At 36.9% G+C, this 19,269-nt stretch overlaps 1 protein-coding gene and 1 long non-coding RNA gene across 2 annotated transcripts in view; both read left to right on the forward strand.

Moving 5' to 3' along the window:
* The window catches only part of sorl1 (sortilin-related receptor, L(DLR class) A repeats containing), a 107,391-nt gene extending 97,263 nt beyond the window's left edge, over window positions 1-10,128 (forward strand). The window contains exons 32-48 of the mRNA XM_016273568.1: window positions 1,900-2,055; window positions 2,240-2,368; window positions 2,492-2,618; window positions 3,301-3,470; window positions 3,562-3,674; window positions 3,752-3,856; window positions 3,949-4,015; window positions 4,623-4,705; window positions 4,789-4,876; window positions 4,999-5,183; window positions 5,933-6,052; window positions 6,125-6,289; window positions 6,392-6,566; window positions 7,025-7,131; window positions 7,329-7,527; window positions 7,610-7,822; window positions 8,733-10,128. Coding sequence (XP_016129054.1) covers window positions 1,900-2,055; window positions 2,240-2,368; window positions 2,492-2,618; window positions 3,301-3,470; window positions 3,562-3,674; window positions 3,752-3,856; window positions 3,949-4,015; window positions 4,623-4,705; window positions 4,789-4,876; window positions 4,999-5,183; window positions 5,933-6,052; window positions 6,125-6,289; window positions 6,392-6,566; window positions 7,025-7,131; window positions 7,329-7,527; window positions 7,610-7,822; window positions 8,733-8,800 — 2,270 coding nt within the window. The 3' untranslated portion in view covers window positions 8,801-10,128. The remainder of the gene's footprint in view (window positions 1-1,899; window positions 2,056-2,239; window positions 2,369-2,491; window positions 2,619-3,300; window positions 3,471-3,561; window positions 3,675-3,751; window positions 3,857-3,948; window positions 4,016-4,622; window positions 4,706-4,788; window positions 4,877-4,998; window positions 5,184-5,932; window positions 6,053-6,124; window positions 6,290-6,391; window positions 6,567-7,024; window positions 7,132-7,328; window positions 7,528-7,609; window positions 7,823-8,732) is intronic.
* A 2,411-nt stretch (window positions 10,129-12,539) lies between these two features.
* Window positions 12,540-17,956, forward strand: LOC107586241 (uncharacterized). The gene is made up of 3 exons (XR_001609332.1): window positions 12,540-12,767; window positions 17,298-17,461; window positions 17,579-17,956. It is a non-coding gene; the product is annotated as an uncharacterized lncRNA (long non-coding RNA).
* Window positions 17,957-19,269: the final 1,313 nt, after the last annotated feature.

Consider the following 19,269-nt stretch of genomic DNA (forward strand, 5'->3'; position numbering starts at 1 on the left):
CTGCTACATAACCCAAGTGCGCTTGAGCTTGAGGTCACAAACTGATGGCCGGACATTCTCCTTCAGGATTTTCTGATAGAGTGCAGAATTCATGGTTCCATCAATTATGGCAAGTTGTCCAGATCCAGACCATCACACTACCACCAGCATGTTTGACTGTTGGTATGATGATCTTTTTATGAAATCCTGTGTTGGTTTTACGCCAGATGTAACGGGACACACACTTTCCAAAAAGTTCAACTTTTTGTCTCATCAGTCCAAAGAATATTTGCCCAAAAGTCTTGGGGATAATCAAAATATTTTTTGGCAAATGTGAGAAGAGCCTTTGTGTTCTTTTTGGTCAGCAGTGACTTTTGCCTTGGAACTCTCCCATGGATGCCGTTTTTGCCCAGTCTCTTTCTTATTGTTGAATTATGAACACTGACCTTAATTGAGGCAAGTGAGGCCTGAAGTTCTTTAGATGTTGCTCTGGGTTCTTTTATGACCTCCTGGATGAGTCGTAGTTTGCGCTCTTGGAGTGAATTTTGGTTGGCTGGCAACTCCTGGGAAGGTTCAACACTGTTCCAGGTTTTCTCCATTTGTGGATAATGGCTCTGACCGTGGTTTTCTGGAGTCCCAAAGCCTTAGTAATGGCTTTATAACCCTTTCTAGACCGATACATGTCAACTGTTTTGATTCTCATCTGTTCTTGAATTTCTTTAGATCATGGCATGATGTGTTGCTATTTAAGCATACTTCACGTTGTCAGACAGGTTCTATTTAAGTGATTTCTTGATTCAACAGGTCTGGCAGTAATCAGACCTGGGTGTGGCTAGTTCAATTTAACTCAGCTTTCTAAAATAATGTGGTTAATCACAGTTTTTTCATGATCTTACAGGAAGGGGCAATTCATTTTTCGCGTAGGGCCAGGTAGGTTTGGGCAGCTTTTTTTTCCTTGCTTTTTTTATTTACTTGCTGCTTTATCTTTGTGTAATATAAAATAGTTTGATGATCTGAATCTTTTAAGTGTGACAAATATGCAAAAAAAAAAAAAAAAAACGGGAAGGGGGCAATATGTATATATATGTATATGTGTGTATATGTATTTATAGAGAGAGAGCGAGAGATCTTATATAGAGATCTCTCTCTCTATAAATATATAAATATTTTTATGTATTTTCTTATGAACTGAAAAAAATACAAAAGCAGTTTATAAAATTTGTATATTGAAATATCATGTAAGAAAATTACATTTAAAATATATATACATCCATTTATTGTATAGGTTTACATTCATAATATAATTTTTTAGCTATAAACAAAAAAATTGTGTTTGCCTGTTTTAGCTTGCATCAATAAATTAAACAATCAAATTAAATGCTTTTTTAAATTATGTGTGGCATTCGACACTCATGTTCATACATGCAAATTCATGCTTTTCAGCTCAGACGTGGGTGACACAACATTCCCAGAGTGCCACAGTTCATTTTCACACAAATTATGCAATTCACCTAATACTACTGAGTGTTGTCACTTAATAATAACATTAAAAAATAGAACAAAACTTGTAATAAATAAGTGAATTTCTCAATTGTTTCCATACTCCTTTTTAAATATAATTTTCTTTATTTTATATACATAAAAAAGATTAAATTAATTTATAAATTGTTTCCACACCACACATTTAATTTTGTTTTAAATATTAAAAAATATGTTAAGTGTAATTAAGTGAATTTCTTAATTGTTTTTAGACATCAACTCAATAATTATTAGAAAAACTATTATATTAATGCTTATTCAGACTGAGAAGCTTTTAAGGTTTAATAATTGGGGGAACAAAAAAAACTTAAAATAAGTTTAACCCTTGAGTCTTTATATGTATTATCCTTTTGTTTTATGCTGTTTCTGTCTTTCTCTTAGTCAAAGGCTCAGTGACTCCATTGGCAACTCTTCCTCCTTCGGGCCGCTGTACTAAAGATCAGTTCCTGTGCCTGAAGCCTCCAGTCTGTATCGCTGATTGGCAGCGCTGTGATGGACATCCTCACTGCGTGGACGGGTCTGATGAGGACAACTGTCGTAAGTGCCTATAAGAGAATCATACACAGTACAAAAGTTACCCACTCTTTATTACCATTTTCACTAAAACCGTCAAATAAAACAAACATTATGCTCTATATACTTGGATAAACTGGGAATGGGGTGGTGTGCCTAATGTCTTCACATACCTGTAAATGTTAAAAAGCTCCCCATTTTATTTCAGCCACTCATGGTCCGCTGCTCTGTGTGAATGGCACTCTCTGTGCGGATGGCGAGGCCTGCGTGCTGAACAGCGAGAGGTGTGATGGCTTCATAGACTGTTCTGACCGGAGTGACGAGGACAACTGCACTAGTGAGACACTGAGAGACATTTGTGGTGTATTTGCCATTGAAATCTGACTGCAGAAAGAACAGTATTATACCACAAGCTGACTGACTGTTCATGCTGTTTCACCCTATTTTTTCCCTTTCTCAGTGGATTTGCTGGTCTACAAAATTCAAAATCTTCAGTGGAGTGCCAACTTTTCTGGTGCTGTGACGCTTACCTGGTCAAGGCCCAAAAATATGCCTGCTTCCACCTGCTCTTTTGTCATCTACTTCAGGTATTCAATCAGGCTTTGTGTTCATCTACACCTGCCTTCTAAGCCTTTTAAGGTGATGGACCACTTGAAATCACAGACCAATTAAAAAATGGTTAAATTTTTTTTTTTTTTGCTTTTTGCTTTGCTTTGCTTTACTTTACTTTGATTTTCTCTGCTTTGTTTGCTTGGTTTATGTTTCATATTTTGTTTTGGTTTACATTTTGTTTTGATTTTATTTATTTATTCATTTATTTGTTAGTTTGTTTTAAGCTTTCTCAGGTGGACCACTACAACTTTCACAGACTGCTTAACCTTTGTTATTATTTTTTGTTATGTTTTTTGTTGTGTTTTATTATTATTATCATTTAGTTTGTTTATTTTAAGCTTTTTAAGTGGTGGAACGTGTTAATGTTGAATCAAAAAATCACAGACCACAAAACTATTATTAATTTTAGTTTTTTATTTTATTGTTTTATTTTTTGTTTTTATTGTTTTAATTGTATTTTATAAAATAGAAAATAAAATGTAAAAACAATATATATAATATAAAAAATAATTAGGACATAATGAGGCAACTGGCTGTAGACATTTAATTTGTTTTATAATTATTCCACCATACTAAATACTGTATATAGGGAACACTTGATCTACACACAACAGTAAATGTCTTCAGGTCAGTAATAAAGCTGTATATGGTTTCCAGGCAGGTGGGTGTCCAGCAGTGGACGTCCATGGACACAAACAGCAATAAGGGCAGTGCCGTTCTGACCGTGTTGATGCCGGACACAACCTACCAGGTGAAGGTTCAGACTCAGTGTCTCAGCAAACAGCACAGGACCAATGAAGTTCTCACACTACGCACACCAGAAGGATGTAAGTCTGCCTTAGCAGCACAGTCACTAAAATGATTTATGGAACAGATTTACATGGAAGAGATATGCTGATGACTGTGTTTGTGTGGCAGTGCCAGACCCCCCGCAAAATCTGCAGCTGAGCTCTGACAACGCTGTGGACGGGACGGTACTGTGTTCCTGGAGCCCTCCTGATAAAGCACATGGACTCATCAGGGAGTATATTGTGAGTGAGAAGCCCTCAGTACTTTATAGCATTTATCAACACATACTTATATCTAACCAGCTCATGTGTGTTTGCAGGTGGAGTACAGTGAAAAGGACAGTGCAGAGTGGTATTCCCAGCGTAGCACCATCACGAATGCAGAAGTGAAGGACCTGCAGCCCAGCTCGCTCTACAGATTCAGGGTGAGACACTCCAAAACCTGCATGAAGTTGTTTCATGTACACTTCTGGTGATCTATGCTTCACCTAACCTTTATTCATCTGTTATTTGTCAGGTGGCTGCTGTCACAAGCAGAGGCATGGGAAACTGGACTGAAATTAAATCCATTATTCCTCAAAAAGGTAACAAAACTATATAAAATAAACTGACATGTTCTCAGAGGAGCGCTGACTCCCCCTGCTGGACATTTATGCTCAAGTGTTTCATCTTATAGGATAGTTGAAACCGATCAGAGTCATTTAAACTCTCTTTTCAGCATAGATATAAACAGATCAATTTGTATCTGTAGTTTAATATCACTGGAAAAGTAATGTGGTATCATGAATAATTATGAGACAGGGCCTTCTCATAGTATAAGGCCATGCAGTCTCATAAATAATTGAGACGTTCAAAATAATGGATACTAACATTCAATGAAAAATAAAGGATTTTAACATTCTTTGATCATATGAAACATGCCACTTAGTAGTTTGAGGTTGGTTTTTTTATGTTTTTTGACAGACATCTCTTTCTCATGTACTCCAGTGTCACACAATCCTTCATAAATCATTCTTATATGCTACTCAGGAAACATTTCTCATTATCAATGTTGAAAGCAGTTGTGCTGCTTAATATTTTTGTGGTAACCGTGATATTTTTTTTCAGGATTCTTTAATAAATTTCAAAAGAACAGCATTTATTTCAAATACTTCTGAATACATTATATCTACATAATAATGTGTTTTTCAGCTCTCTCTCCTCCTGATGTTGAGATCTCCAGCATCACAGAGGACTCCATGATTTTGTCCATCACCAATGATTATAAAGTCCAGGTCAGTCATTTTGCTTTTTCTCTGTGTGTGGGTAACGTTTATGACCTCCTAATTTAAATATAAAATTGATCTCTCTCTTTTAGGTGAAGCACTATGTTGTTGTCATTTCATGGGTATTTGATGAACATGTGAAGGAGAGCTGGAATTACACGGTTTCAGGGACATTGAAAGGTACTGTAAAACACTTCACAGTCATCAAACATCATGTCAGCATTTCTGGAGGTATATATGTATATATGTATAAAATATAAAATATGTATATATATAAAATATGTGTGCTGTCTTCTGTACAGCCTCTAACCTGACAGCAGGAACAGTGTATGAGGTGGCGGTGTGGGCTCACACGGAAGATGGAGACAGTCCTACTTCTCTGTTCCGCAAGCAGACCAAAGGTACCAGACCTGGCCAGCCATCACTGAAGGCCCGGGCGCTCAACCAGACCGCTGTAGAGTGCAACTGGACCGGCCCTCAAGCTGAGGTGAAACTAAAGGCTGGAATACACTACACAACTTTAAAAAACTGCTTATAATACTGAACGTTATTGTGAGTTGGTGTGGTCGCAAATATAGTTAAATAGTTATAGTTCTTGGTCTGAACAGGTCTTTACTCATGAACACCTAAAGTGCAGTCATATTTATCAATGCTCTGCAAAATTTCACGGGCGATATCCATTCTTTTCAGTAGCAATTCACACGAGGGTGAAAAATTTCCCCACGCAAATTTCACTTGTGTATAAGTTGGTCACAAGAAAAGTGAAGCCATTAACTTGATCAATTTTAGAAATAAACTAGCCTTTTACAAAGATTTGATTGAATTCATACAAACTTGTGTATTTACAAATATGAAAACGAAAGAAAATGTATACTATAAGATACGATCAAGTACAGCATTTAGTTTTATAAGCTAAAGGTGCGGTCACATTTACTGTTGTTCGACAAAATTTTGCAGGTGAAATTCAGTAATTTCAATAGAAATCCATGTTTTTGGAAAGGGCTAAATATTTCTCCATGCTGATTTCACATTAGGTTTAATCATGCTAATTTTGCAGCATTTTTCAGCCGAAAGCTGCTTGATTTGAAGGTGTTGTGAGTTATGCTTCAAATATCATTAAACAATTAAAAATAGATAATGGACCCGCAAAATTTGGCTGAAATTTCACTGTGTCCTGACCTTTAAGTTGAAAAGTGTCTGTCAAGACATCATTGTAATGTTCCCATGTTTTCGTAGATGTATGGATTGTTCTACGCCACATCCTTCCTGGATCTGTACCGCAGACCTCACAGGGTGAATACCACCTCAACCAGTCTGGCGGTGATCGTTGACAGCGACAAGCAGTTCCTCTTCCTGGTTAGTGTCCACCCTCCTACTCCTCATTTTAGAGATCCAGTTGGGCACCGTGATTGTGTGTTTGTTGTTCAGGTGAGGGTGATCGTTCCATTCCTCGGTCCTCCATCAGACTACGCCGTAGTGAAGATGATCCCCAATGAGCGACTTCCACCTCGAAACCTGCACAAGGTGCGAGTGGATAAGACACAGGCCACTCTGAAGTGGCAGCCGCCATATGATTCTCCCAGCAGTCCTTTGGTATGACCACATTGTCAAGTCCTAGACTGTCATTTTTTTATATAAAACATTTAGTTATATGTCAGATGGGGTGTTTCAAGCATCTCTGTGTGTATTTATCAGATGTATGCAGTGCACGTGCGAGATACAGTTCGTAAAATGGAGCGGGACTATAAGGTGAGCACTCAGAACAACACGGTGGAGTACACGCTGAAGGGCCTGGAGCCTGGAGGACGCTACAGCATCACCATCAGGCTGCTGAACATGAGCAAAGAGGCCAGCTTCACACTCAACACGGGTATAGCCATCTCTTTTATTGCCTTTAAAAAAAGAAGAATTTATATGTGTATATATATATATATATATATATATATATATATAAAAAGCTGAATTTTCAGCAGCCATTACTCCAGTCTTTAAGATCACATGATCCTTCAGAAATCATTCTAAAATGAGATTTGGTGCTCAAGAAGAATTTCTTTTTATTAACAGTGTTGAAAACAGTTGTGCTGCTTAATATATTTGTAGAAACCATGATTTTTTCAAGATTCTTGGATGTATAGAAAGTTAAAAAGAACAGGGTTTTCTGAGATAGAAATCTTACTGTGACTTTTGATCAATTTTATGTGTCCCTGCTCAATAAAAAGTATTACTTTCTTTCAAAAGAAAAAAAATTACTCACCACAAACTTTTGAGATGTAGCGTATTAACAACTATAAGTAAAATTCCCTGCTGTATTGTATTTTTTCCACACAGTTCCTCTGCCTGCGCCTGAGTCCCTCAAGATCTTAGAAGAACAGGATCATGTGTTCCTCTTCTGGAAGAGCCTGGCTGTGAAGGACCGGACCTTCAATGAGAGCAGGGTTAGAAACCAGACACACCTTTAAAGTCTGCATGAAATCCACAATGACCCTATTTACTCAATTAATGAACATTTCTGCTCTTATTGTGGATGACGGAAAAAAAAGTTTAATCTTTTAACGAGATTCTTCCTCCTCTGAAACTTTCCATTTTGGTTCACTTATGAAATGGTTTCACTAATAATCATCTGATCCTTCAGGGCTATGAGGTGTATATGCATGACACTGTCAGCAACTCCACAAAGTGTCTGGGTAACACAACGGAGACGTTCTTCAGGATCAGCAACCTGTTGGTGGGCCATAACTATACCTTCTCAGTGCGGGCGCGCTGTCTGCTCAACAACCAGCTGTGTGGAGAGGCGGCGGTGCTGTTATATGATGAACTGGGCAAAGCAGCAGGCATGAACTTTTATGCAATAAACATTCTTCTTCTTTATCTTTGTAGGCATTTGTTGATCTTGAGGCTTATGTCGTCTTTCAGGGCCAAACGATGCCTCATCTCAGTCAGGTAAATCAGAGGACATGGCGGCGGTGGTGGTTCCAGTGTTGTTCCTGCTGTTGGTGGGTGTGTGTGGAGGCCTGGTGGTGCTTTACCTCAGACACCGTCGGCTACAGCACAGCTTCACCGCTTTCGCTAACAGCCACTACAACACTCGTCTGGGCTCTGCCATTTTCTCCTCGGGAGATGAGCTGGGTAAGACCAGTCTCCTGCCTTTCATGAAATCTGTCTTCAGTACACTTCAGAGAAGTGTCGTTTAGTTCACTTCAGTTTAGCTCAGTTGGCTTGAGATCAGTTGACTTCAGTTCATCTCAGTTCACGTCATTTTAGTTCAGTTTACTTGTGGTTAGCTCAGATGGCTTGTGTGTTTTAGTTCAATTCACTTCTATTTAGTTTAGTTCAGTTTACTTCACTGTGTTTGAGTTCATTTCACTCCATTTCATTTCAGCTCAGATGACTTCAGTCAAGTTCACTTCCATTTAGTTTTATTTTATTTCAGTTCACTTCAGTTTAGCCCAGTATCTCTTCAGTTAAGTTCACTAGTTTAGTTTTTTTTTTTTTTTTAGTTCAGCTCATTTTTAGTTAGTTATTTTGCTTTGTTGAATAAGTTGACCGTTAACATCACATTTAGTTTATTTTAGTTCACTTAAATTGAATTCAGTTTAGTTTAGTCGACTTCATTTTAGTTCAGGTCACTTGTTTAGCTCAGTTGAGTTCATTTTAGTTTAGTTCACTTCATTTCATTTCTGTTTAGCTCAATTGACTTCAGTTCAATTCGATTTAGCTCAGTATGCTTAAATTTTGTTCAGTTAACTTCGGTTTAGATTTGTTCACTTCAGTTTGGCAAAATTGTCCTCAGTTCACTTTAGTTCAGTTCAGTTTACTTCAGTTGTGTTGTGTTCAGTTTATTTAATCACTTCAATTAATTCAACTTCACCATTTTGAATAAGTTCAGTTAAATTCTTTTCACTTCATTTTATTTCAGTTTAGTTCACTTCAGATCTTTGTTTACCTGAATTCAGTTCTGTTCCCTTAAATCCAGTTCAGTTATCCACACTGTGAAAATTGGCTATTAAGATGTTTCTTTGTTCCCTCTCTTCTTAAGGTGACGATGATGAAGATGCTCCTATGATCAGTGGCTTTTCAGATGATGTTCCCATGGTGATTGCATAGCTGGACAACTCTTCTATCCTCCTCCTTCACTTCCCACTCCACTTCCTCGTCATGTTTTCTTACGTGCCCATCCGGCACGCCTTCAAGCTATCGAGCCCCTTCCTCTTTACCCCTCCGGTCACTTAGAAAAACGCTGGATTTGGGTTTCTGGACCCTGATGAAGAAAAGAAAGCATGGAGCAAAAGAGATATTTTTGAAAATAAGATGCACTTTTTTCGGATGCGCAATAACTTATTTTTTATATATAATATATGTGGGTATTGGACTTTGTAGGCATTAACTGAAGCAAACTGTGAAGGAGTTTGTCAGCTGATCAGCAGGCTCACTGAACAGGGAAACGACCCTTATTGTACAACAAACTCTCACATGAGCATTGCATTTGCTTAAAGCCAAAACAAGCATCTAGATATGGGTACATCAGTGTAAAAACGCAAACATACACAACAAAAAAATCTAAAAAGCAAACCTCATATGTGTACAGATGAGAAAAATGGACCAATGAATGCTGATGAAAAGGGAAGGCGGTACGTAGGCTGTTGGCAGTAAATTGCACAGGATCAGATTTTTGTTGTATTATATGCTCAATTTGTGTCACTTTATGTCAGTAGGCCTGCATTTGTCCATGGTACCTTGTTTACACTTTGTATCCATTTTTAATTTTCTTGCTAAGCAATAGATTTAATTCCCTCTGCTTTTTGACAATGTGAAAACCGTAACCTGTTTTGGTTGTTTTATCAGCTGTTTTCAGAAAAGAATGACCAAAATTAAGACAGTTATTTGAGTGTTGTCCACATTAAGTCCCATGCTTAGTCCATATGTTCACTGTCTTCTTTGATTTAACCTACACATTTTATCTAGCGAATATTATAATATTGCATATCCTGTGTGCTGTCATGGTTTTAGTCCTTTAGTGTTCTCAGGGAACTGGGTTAGTGTAGATGTACCAGCGATATATCAGTCACACTGCCACAGGCAGCGCAGTGTGTTTAATTCAGAGACTATTGTGCTGTACAGTAGTTCCATATTGCAGTGAAGCCTGTGCAGCTCTCGTCTGAACGGACCAGAAGGCTTCATTATTGTGCCAAGCTTAAGAAAAGCAGAGGGTAGAGCAGGCGTCTTGCCTTCCCGAACCGTTGTGAAGAGGTACATGTGTTAAATCCATGTTTCATTTCAACTGGATTGCGGGTGTTGCTTAAAAGATTTCTTTATGAATGTATTTTTTTCCCCTTCTTTTTTTTTGTATCTTTTATTGAGGTGACCAGAAATAAGGAAAATGGATATGGTCTACCCCCTTCTTCTTTAATGTTCAAGGATTTTAAAATGAGGTTTATGGCCAGTTTACATTCAAATGCTTGTGGTCATTATTAATGAGACCCCATTATTAATTGGAATTAGAACTGTTCTGTTGATAGATGTGGCTGTTTTTAGTGAAATTGTTCTTTTCAGTACCACATTGCCTTATTACAACACACTGAGTATAGTATGTAGCAGTATGTCAATGTCATCACACATGCACACGTTCACACAAGATTGACTTGAGTAAGAAGAAGAGTAAACAATTGTAAAAAGACTGAAATAGTGCGATAGGAAACGTGTGTATCGACATATTGTGAATTACCACTGTATAAAGTTCCAGTGCAGCACTTGTGTGAATCCTGAGCCACCGTTTTTATTTTATTTTGTCTTGTTTGTATTTTTTACTCGCAACCATTTGTGGCGATATTTGTCATGCCCAGTTTGAAACACATTTATTTTTGGTCAATAAGATGTAAAAAAAAATGTTGACATAGCAGTGATGTTGGACACCGCCATGTTTAAATCTTTGATCTTGCCTGCCTACTGAGGGGTTTAACGATAAGAAACTTGTAAGTGGTACAGTCTGAGATGTTTTATGAACCACTTATGCTGAAATAAATGTGGGAAAACTTGAATCTGACTCCTCTTGCTTTGTGTGGCGGTGGAAATACATTTGCATAGTCAATACCTCACACATCATTCATTAAGTTTTAAAAAAAAATTATTTTAACCACTTGCAGCGGTAACATTTTCTGCACTTGGACATGTCTAAGGGATAGTTCACTCCAAAATGAAAATCATTTTCTCATTATTTTTCATCTTAATTCCATTTCGAACTGTATGACATTATTCGGAACGCTACATTATATTTATTTATTTACTTTTTTATATATAAAGAAAAACTGGTCTGCAAAGCTAAAAAAAAAACAGTGGTTATAAAGTATATTCTGGGTCTAATGATACAGAGATACAGAGCTAAATTTATAACGTTTATTTTGACTGAAAATGACTAAAATCGCTACGTAGGAACATAGACATAATGTCTATGCGTATAAACAGTTGTGAGCAAGCAATGATTTCCGATTCCTGATAAAGGTTTTGAAATTGAATCTTTTCAATTTTTCCTCCCCAAAATCTTTATTTATTTATTGATACCGGTTTAAAACAAAGTCTCTTCATATCCTGATAGCAATAAATAATTATCATATGTGGATAAAGGGCCATAAAAAGTTCATTTAGTCGTTACATTCTGTACGAATGCAATGATAGGATGTCCTACCTGCCTGTCATCCTATATATTTGCATACCTCCGGGCAGCGAGAGTTTGGGGGCGTGGCCACTGTAGTATTGTTGTAGCAGGCTCAACCAGAGGGTGTTTAGCCGGTGTGAAACGCAAGCAAAATTCAAAAACTTGCTAAAATACACAAGAGATAGACAACTGGGTAAACTTACAGTGTTTTTACAAGATGGAGAAGTTAGATTACATTTTTGGGTTTTAATCAATACGACGAGTTCTTCGGAACGTCGCTCAGACGGTTGCAGCACCTTCAGGTTTCTAAGCCGTCAGGGTTTCTTCTTGACAGGTAAGCTAAACCTAAAGTTAGACATTTTCCAAATATGTTGGACGTTTTATTGAATTTTTTTCTTTGACTTTTATAGACCTGTGAGAGCTGTCTGTGATATTTTAGTTGGGGGTGACGCGCGAAAGAGGCATGTACAAAGGTTGTTTAAAAACATGCTTTAGTTCCAATTGACTAGATGACACTAGTATCGCAAAAATAGCTTTAAAGTGATAGTTCACCCAAAAATGAAAATTCTGTCATTAATTACTCATCCTCATGTCGTTTCAAACCTGTAAGACCTTCCTTCATCTTTGGAAGAAAATCATTTTCTCATTATTTTTCATCTTAATTCCATTTCGAACTGTATGACATTATTCGGAACGCTACATTATATTTATTTATTTACTTTTTTATATATAAAGAAAAACTGGTCTGCAAAGCTAAAAAAAAAAACAGTGGTTATAAAGTATATTCTGGGTCTAATGATACAGAGATACAGAGCTAAATTTATAACGTTTATTTTGACTGAAAATGACTAAAATCGCTACGTATGAACATAGACATAATGTCTATGCGTATAAACAGTTGTGAGCAAGCAATGATTTCCGATTCCTGATAAAGGTTTTGAAATTGAATCTTTTCAATTTTTCCTCCCCAAAATCTTTATTTATTTATTGATACCGGTTTAAAACAAAGTCTCTTCATATCCTGATAGCAATAAATAATTATCATATGTGGATAAAGGGCCATAAAAAGTTCATTTAATCGTTACATTCTGTACGAATGCAATGATAGGATGTCCTACCTGCCTGTCATCCTATATATTTGCATACCTCCGGGCAGCGAGAGTTTGGGGGCGCGGCCACTGTAGTATTGTTGTAGCAGGCTCAACCAGAGGGTGTTTAGCCGGTGTGAAACGCAAGCAAAATTCAAAAACTTGCTAAAATACACAAGAGATAGACAACTGGGTAAACTTACAGTGTTTTTACAAGATGGAGAAGTTAAATTACATTTTTGGGGTTTAATCAATACAACGAGTTCTTCGGAACGTCGCTCAGACGGTTGCAGCACCTTCAGGTTTCTAAGCCGTCAGGGTTTCTTCTTGACAGGTAAGCTAAACCTAAAGTTAGACATTTTCCAAATATGTTGGACGTTTTATTGAATTTTTTTCTTTGACTTTTATAGACCTGTGAGAGCTGTCTGTGATATTTTAGTTGGGGGTGACGCGCGAAAGAGGCATGTACAAAGGTTGTTTAAAAACATGCTTTAGTTCCAATTGACTAGATGACACTAGTATCGCAAAAATAGCTTTAAAGTGATAGTTCACCCAAAAATGAAAATTCTGTCATTAATTACTCATCCTCATGTCGTTTCAAACCTGTAAGACCTTCCTTCATCTTTGGAATACACATTCAGATTAAAGGGGTCATATGATGTTGCTATAAAGTAGGGATGGGCGTATCGATCCAAAGTATCGATATATCGATACTGACGCGAGTATCGAAAGTATCGATACTCAAACAAAAAATATCGATACTAAGGTGTGTTTTATTTACCAGTGATTTTGTTAATCGTAAACATAAAACCATGTCTGTATTTGTGATCAGAGAAATTACAAACAACAAGCGCTACGCGTTTGAATAATCAGTGGCAAATCTTTTAAATATAAAAAACGTACTTGCAGTCTGTGAGTCAGAAAAAGCCGGCATTGTAGTCTACTCTCTCAGGATCAGGAAACAGTCCTCCATAAAATGCGCTGCACACATCTGAATATTTGGGTTGAACTGTTCTGGAACAGTGTTGTAAATACAACGTAACCACTGATTTCTAGTCGTGTCCTCTTTTGGAAGATCAAACAAAGTAGTTTTGCTTTCACAACGAAACAGCGTCACACATGGAGGGCTTGAGTGAGCGGAGGCGGGCGGGCTTGAGAACGGCCGGGCCGGCGGATTCGACGAAGGAGTGTCCGGCGGGCTTGCGGCAACCACATGTGATGACCCCGGGCTGGACTCCGCTTCGTCCACGGTGAAAGCCGATCCGGCAATCCACAGCACGAAGTTGATGTATTTCCTCAGAGACCAGCATGGATCAGCTCTAGGCATGACAAAGCAGATATCGTCTTCTTTTGGAAGGCCAACCAAAGTATCGCTTTCACAACGAAACACACAGCGCCTTCATGACATGGCGGCAACCTTCTTTATGCACCAAGAGCTTGTAACACAACAAAGAGAAAGGAAAAATTTAAATCGCATCATATGACCCCTTTAAATGTGTGCATTCCTCTGCTTGTAAATAAGGCACAGCGCATGCAGGTTCTACATCAGCAGTATCACACACATGTGTCATGGTACTGTCATGAATAGTGAACTACGTGACACAGAAGAGAAGAATTGTTGAATTAAGTCATTATTTTTGTTTTCTTTGCGCACAAAAAGTATTCTCGTAGCTTCATAAAATTACAGTCGAACCACTGATGTCACATGGACTATTTTAATGATTTCCTTACTACGTTTCTAGGCCTGGGAACATTTCAGTTGCACTTCTGTCTATGCAGGTTCAGAAAGCTCTCGGATTTCATAACAATATCTTAATTTGTTTTCTGAAGATGAACAAAGGACTTACAGGTTTGGAACGACATGAGGGTGAGTAATTGACAGAATTTTCTTTTTTGGGTGAACTTTTTTGGGATCCCTTTAATGCGTGACTTCAAAAGACTTGGAATATATCATACTATTCGTATGGACCACTTTTATGGTGATTTTGTGGCCTTTTTTTTTTTTATCTGTCTGTCTGTGTGTGTGAACTATTCTTTAATATGTGATTCCCCGAATGTACCAAAAATGATCACGGAACTAATTTAACAATTTATTCAAAGGAAATCACAGTGCATACTGAGGGTCATTCGCCTGCAGTGACCTGGCATTAACAGCTTTGCTCAAGTGCACAATAGATAATTGATCACTCTCGTGGGGTTTGATCCTACAACCTTTTGGTGAACAGCCCACGTCCTTTAATCACTAGGCCACGCCACCCGAGAACAAATGTTTTCTTCTCCTCCACCTCACGAAAATTTGACTCAAATCAACTTATATTTACTTGATTACACATGATGTGAAATAAAAGACATTTCTGAAAATAAGGCAACCTAAAGCAAACAGTTTGCTTAATTTCCCTGCCTCAGCCTCTGGCCCTTCTGCCCTGTGTTTATTGATGTGTGGGCTTTATTTGAACCACAATTAGACATGTTTATAGAGGTGGGATGTCTTTATACACGGCATGTTCCTGTCTCTGTTTATTTGAACTTGTCATCCTTTATTTATCCTCACATCACACTCCTCCAACACAGATGGAGGGCTGTTGCTTGCGTGAGTGACGTCACGGTGAGCGCGGAGCTCGAGGTTTCACAGCTGAATGCTTCAGAGAATGTTTCATCAGTGAGCTGCTCTTTATCTCACAAGGCATCTATTCAGAAACTGGAACCTGTGTTTGTCTGAAGAATTCAGCTTTGATTGTAAATTAAACACGCGTACACCAAAAATAGTGATGAAGAACACTAGGCTATGTTGTTAAACAGTAATGAGAATCATCCTCTGTATGGCTTCTTTTTATAAAAAAAAAAAAAACAGTTTTAAAAAAAATATAACTTAATATTTAAATATTTTTGGTATTGTAATAATTCAGAATTTTTCAAGTCTAATTGATAGGGAAATATTATTCATTTTCTTTTTTTTGTCTTTTTTTTATTTTGAAATATGTCCCTCAAATGGCATTCACTCAGCTAATTTGATTCTTAGAATGAGTTTTGCATGTGACCCTGAAAATGTAATAAATAATTAAATGACATGAAAATGAAAAGTCATGGGACTGAAGGAAATCTGAATCATAATGCAGCTTCCCATAACCACCAGCAGATGTCTCTCATGTCTCAATTTACTGCTCCTTCACTCACATATGCGCCTTATTCCTTATGTTTGCAGGGAAGAGCAACTATAACAAAATAAGACATCTAGTGAACAGTTCCAATAGCAGGGTGAAATTAACTTTGGTGCTTTTCTGTTAATATAATTAATTAAATAGAGAATTCTTTATAGCTTGGGAATTAAAAATAGAGAAAAACTGAAAACAACGTCTTCATCTAAGCACATATAAATACTTATATAATTCATCAGAATTCTTAGATTGAAAAAATAATTGTTACTTTTCAGTAGTGCTGTCAAACGATTAATTGCGATTAATAGCATCCAAAATAAGAGTTTTTAATTAGATAATATATGTGTGTGTACTGTGTATAATTATTATGTATATATAAATGCATACACATACAGTATATATTTTGAAAATATTTACATGTATATATGTATATTCATATAATTTATATTATATATAAATATATTTAAGATATAAATATAGCATTCTTAAATATATACATGCATGGGTGTGTATTTATATATACATAATAAATATACACAGTACACACACATATGTAAACAAAAACTTTTATTTTGGATGCGATTAATCGCGATTAATTGTTTGGCAGCACTACTTTTTAGATAAAGTTCCAGCTGTCATTATACTACATCCAGAAAATATTTAAAACATTTAGAATTAAAAAAAAAAATTATATTATTTAATATTATTGTAAGAGCTATACCAACAGTAAATGTTTAAAAAAAAAAAAATATTTTATGACTTTATTTTTTCTTTAAGTATATATATTTATTAGCTGCCTAATGGTTTGCTTTCTTCCTGAGCTGAAGCTTCTTGAGCAGATTTCCATCGATGCTGCATGCTTGTCACTGTAATGCAGCGGGCTCTTTGATGTTTGTAATGGGAAGGTAATTGATGTTAGCTGTCTAGTGTGTACAGATAAGGACCGTTAAGTTTTACAATGCCAAAACTGCACTGGGACAAACAATTACATGAGGTCAATGTGGTAATGGTCTGTGTCTTTAGAGAAAAGGTCAGACAGGTCTAGGTCCAAAAATAGATTCTCTGTAAAAGTAGAAATGACTCCGTCTTGTTTTCTGTTCCTCTGGCACATATTGTTGATTTTAATGTGCATTGTTCTTACTGTCAGAAATGATTATATAATTGCTTTTAGAAATAACTATATGACTATAAAGAACAGCTAGAACAGATGGATCATCAAGACAACTAAAAGCACTACATTTGAAAGGAAACACCAGCAGTGGGTGCACCAGCACAAAACTCGCTCTTTTCCCTTCACTAATGAACAGTGTAGCTCACTGCAGCACTTTATCTCAGATGCTTTTTTTCTTTCCTTGTTCGACCACTTTTTTGGGAAAGAGGAAATAGCAAAACAGCTTTCTTAGAGTGCAGCTCGTGTTTAAAGACTTCAGCTTTCATCATGATCTGAGAATAATCAGTGTCACAATTAAAATTAATAACAAAAAAGTATCTACTTATGAAAACACATGAGATATTTGTAGGGGTTAGTTTATCAAACATTTATGCACACTATTTTAATGATTTTTAGTAAAATATTTGATCATACTTTTGTATAAAATATTATATTTGAATGTTCATGCTGGAGAAGAAGACTGAGAATCTCATTCATATTTATCATTCTCATATATGAAGCACCTGCTCAGATTTACTGATCTTTGGTCTTTCCACAGGCCTGATGGTCCCTGTGTGCCTGTATGTGTCCTGTGTTTGTCTGCGTTAGCCGCCATAAAACACCAGGAGCCTCTTGAACTGCAAGCTCCTAGAGGTGAAAGGTCACCTGGCAGGTGGCAGAAGAAGGTCAAGGGCATGTCAGAAGTTGACGAGAAGTTACCAAGTAAGTTTTTAGCGCTCATTTGTGGGAGACCTTCTGTCTTACGTCAGTTTAAGTGGATCTGGAAAAAATGTTTTTTGTTTTTTTACATCTTCAAATTTTAATATAAATTACTTTCAGTGTTTCTGACAGGGATTTGGCCCTTCTTCTCATGGGTCACGACTTCCCTCTGTGCCTAGCGCCAGAGGCGGTTTGTTCTCTGCTCAAGAGTGATATAACTTCCTTGACCCTTTCATATAAATTCTTTTGATTGGGAGTTCTGCTGTCACAACACCAACTTAGGGGCATTAAGTGCAAGTCTGAAAGGATTTGGCATTGGTTTTGGGAGTATAAAAGATGGAGAAAATACTTTACCATGGCTTTGAAATTACTGGCATCCAAAACACCCAACATTTTATATCATGTATTTCCCTCCCCATTTTGTGTCAAATTTGGACCATCTATTAGAGTATGCTTCGATGCAAGACACCACGTGAATAAAGTAAAAATGTTCATACACCCCCAGCTGATTAATCATAGTACATGAAGACATTTTTTTGTTGTATGTTATGTTTGAATATGTAAATGAGGCATTATCTAATTATATATGCACTAATTTGCATTCATTTCCAGAACAAAAATCTGGACATTGGATAAAGGCAGGTTCAAAATTATGATTTTTACACGGGATATTTTAGATATCTATTTTTATCACTTCATAAATCAGAAAATACTGTCAACAGCCCCATAAATGTTATATAAGCCAGACGAATAATATGAACAAACCCTTCTGTAAAACCCTTCAGAATATATATGCACTTAAAAATTTTTAAGTTGTAAATGAAACAAAGATTATTGAAATACATTTAACACGAAAGTACTTTCTAACTGTAAGGTTTAATTCAGTGTTACTTGTCATTTCTTTGAACTTTTCATTTCTTTCTTTTTTTCTAAACCAATTTTTAATGTAGGAATAAAACTGGAAAGTTTGGTAGAAAGTGCATGAAGAAAAAACTATTTTATGAAAGCTGCTTTTGAAGAATTACGGTTGCAACTGAAATGTACAGTGTATGTTTCTATGTACAGAAATGTGCATAGAAAAAGTGTAATAATTAACACTCACTTATGTATTTAGGGTGTGTTCTTTTCCACTAGTCTAAAACAAGACATGCTTTGGGAAGCAAAATAAACTAAAATCTCAAAATTGACCAGAACATGAAAAAAAACCAACAACAAAAAAAACACACACAATGGGTTTGCCTGTAAGTCACCCCTAAAGACTTATTTTTATATATAATTGTGTCTGGATAGCCAGCACTGTCTAAGTCTAGTAGCGATTTTTATTGGCCAATCGTGAAGGTCTTTGCAGCCAATAGAAGTGAATGGTGCTGTTCCTCTCCTAGCAACAGGACTCCTTAGTAGTGCTAACTGTGAGCTTACGGACAAATATTACATCACAAATAAAAAGAACTTAACACTCCCGAACAATAGAGGTGCCACACACACCCCTTTAATTCTCATTCTCCTTTCACTCCTGTCGATTTGGTAAATGCTTGCCAGGACAAAGCTCAGCAACATGGAAACCAGCTGTGTCTGAACAGGCCGCTGGGGCAAAATCAGTTATAATTCGTCTGCCGTAGATGAACAGGTTAGTTGACATACAAATTCGAAATTCACCCTCTTCGGGCCTCTCAGACATATGGCGAAGCTTTGAAGCGCACACAGGGCTGCTCTGTCTCCTGTTACACGTGGCCCCGCTCAAGTTGCTATGTTTAGCTTTGGAGAGGTGTCACCTAGTCTCCATCAGCACCAGCCAAATCTCCACAAACATT

This window comes from Sinocyclocheilus grahami, unplaced genomic scaffold (assembly GCF_001515645.1).
Source record: "Sinocyclocheilus grahami isolate Dianchi unplaced genomic scaffold, SAMN03320097.WGS_v1.1 scaffold79.1, whole genome shotgun sequence".
NCBI lineage: Eukaryota > Metazoa > Chordata > Actinopteri > Cypriniformes > Cyprinidae > Sinocyclocheilus > Sinocyclocheilus grahami.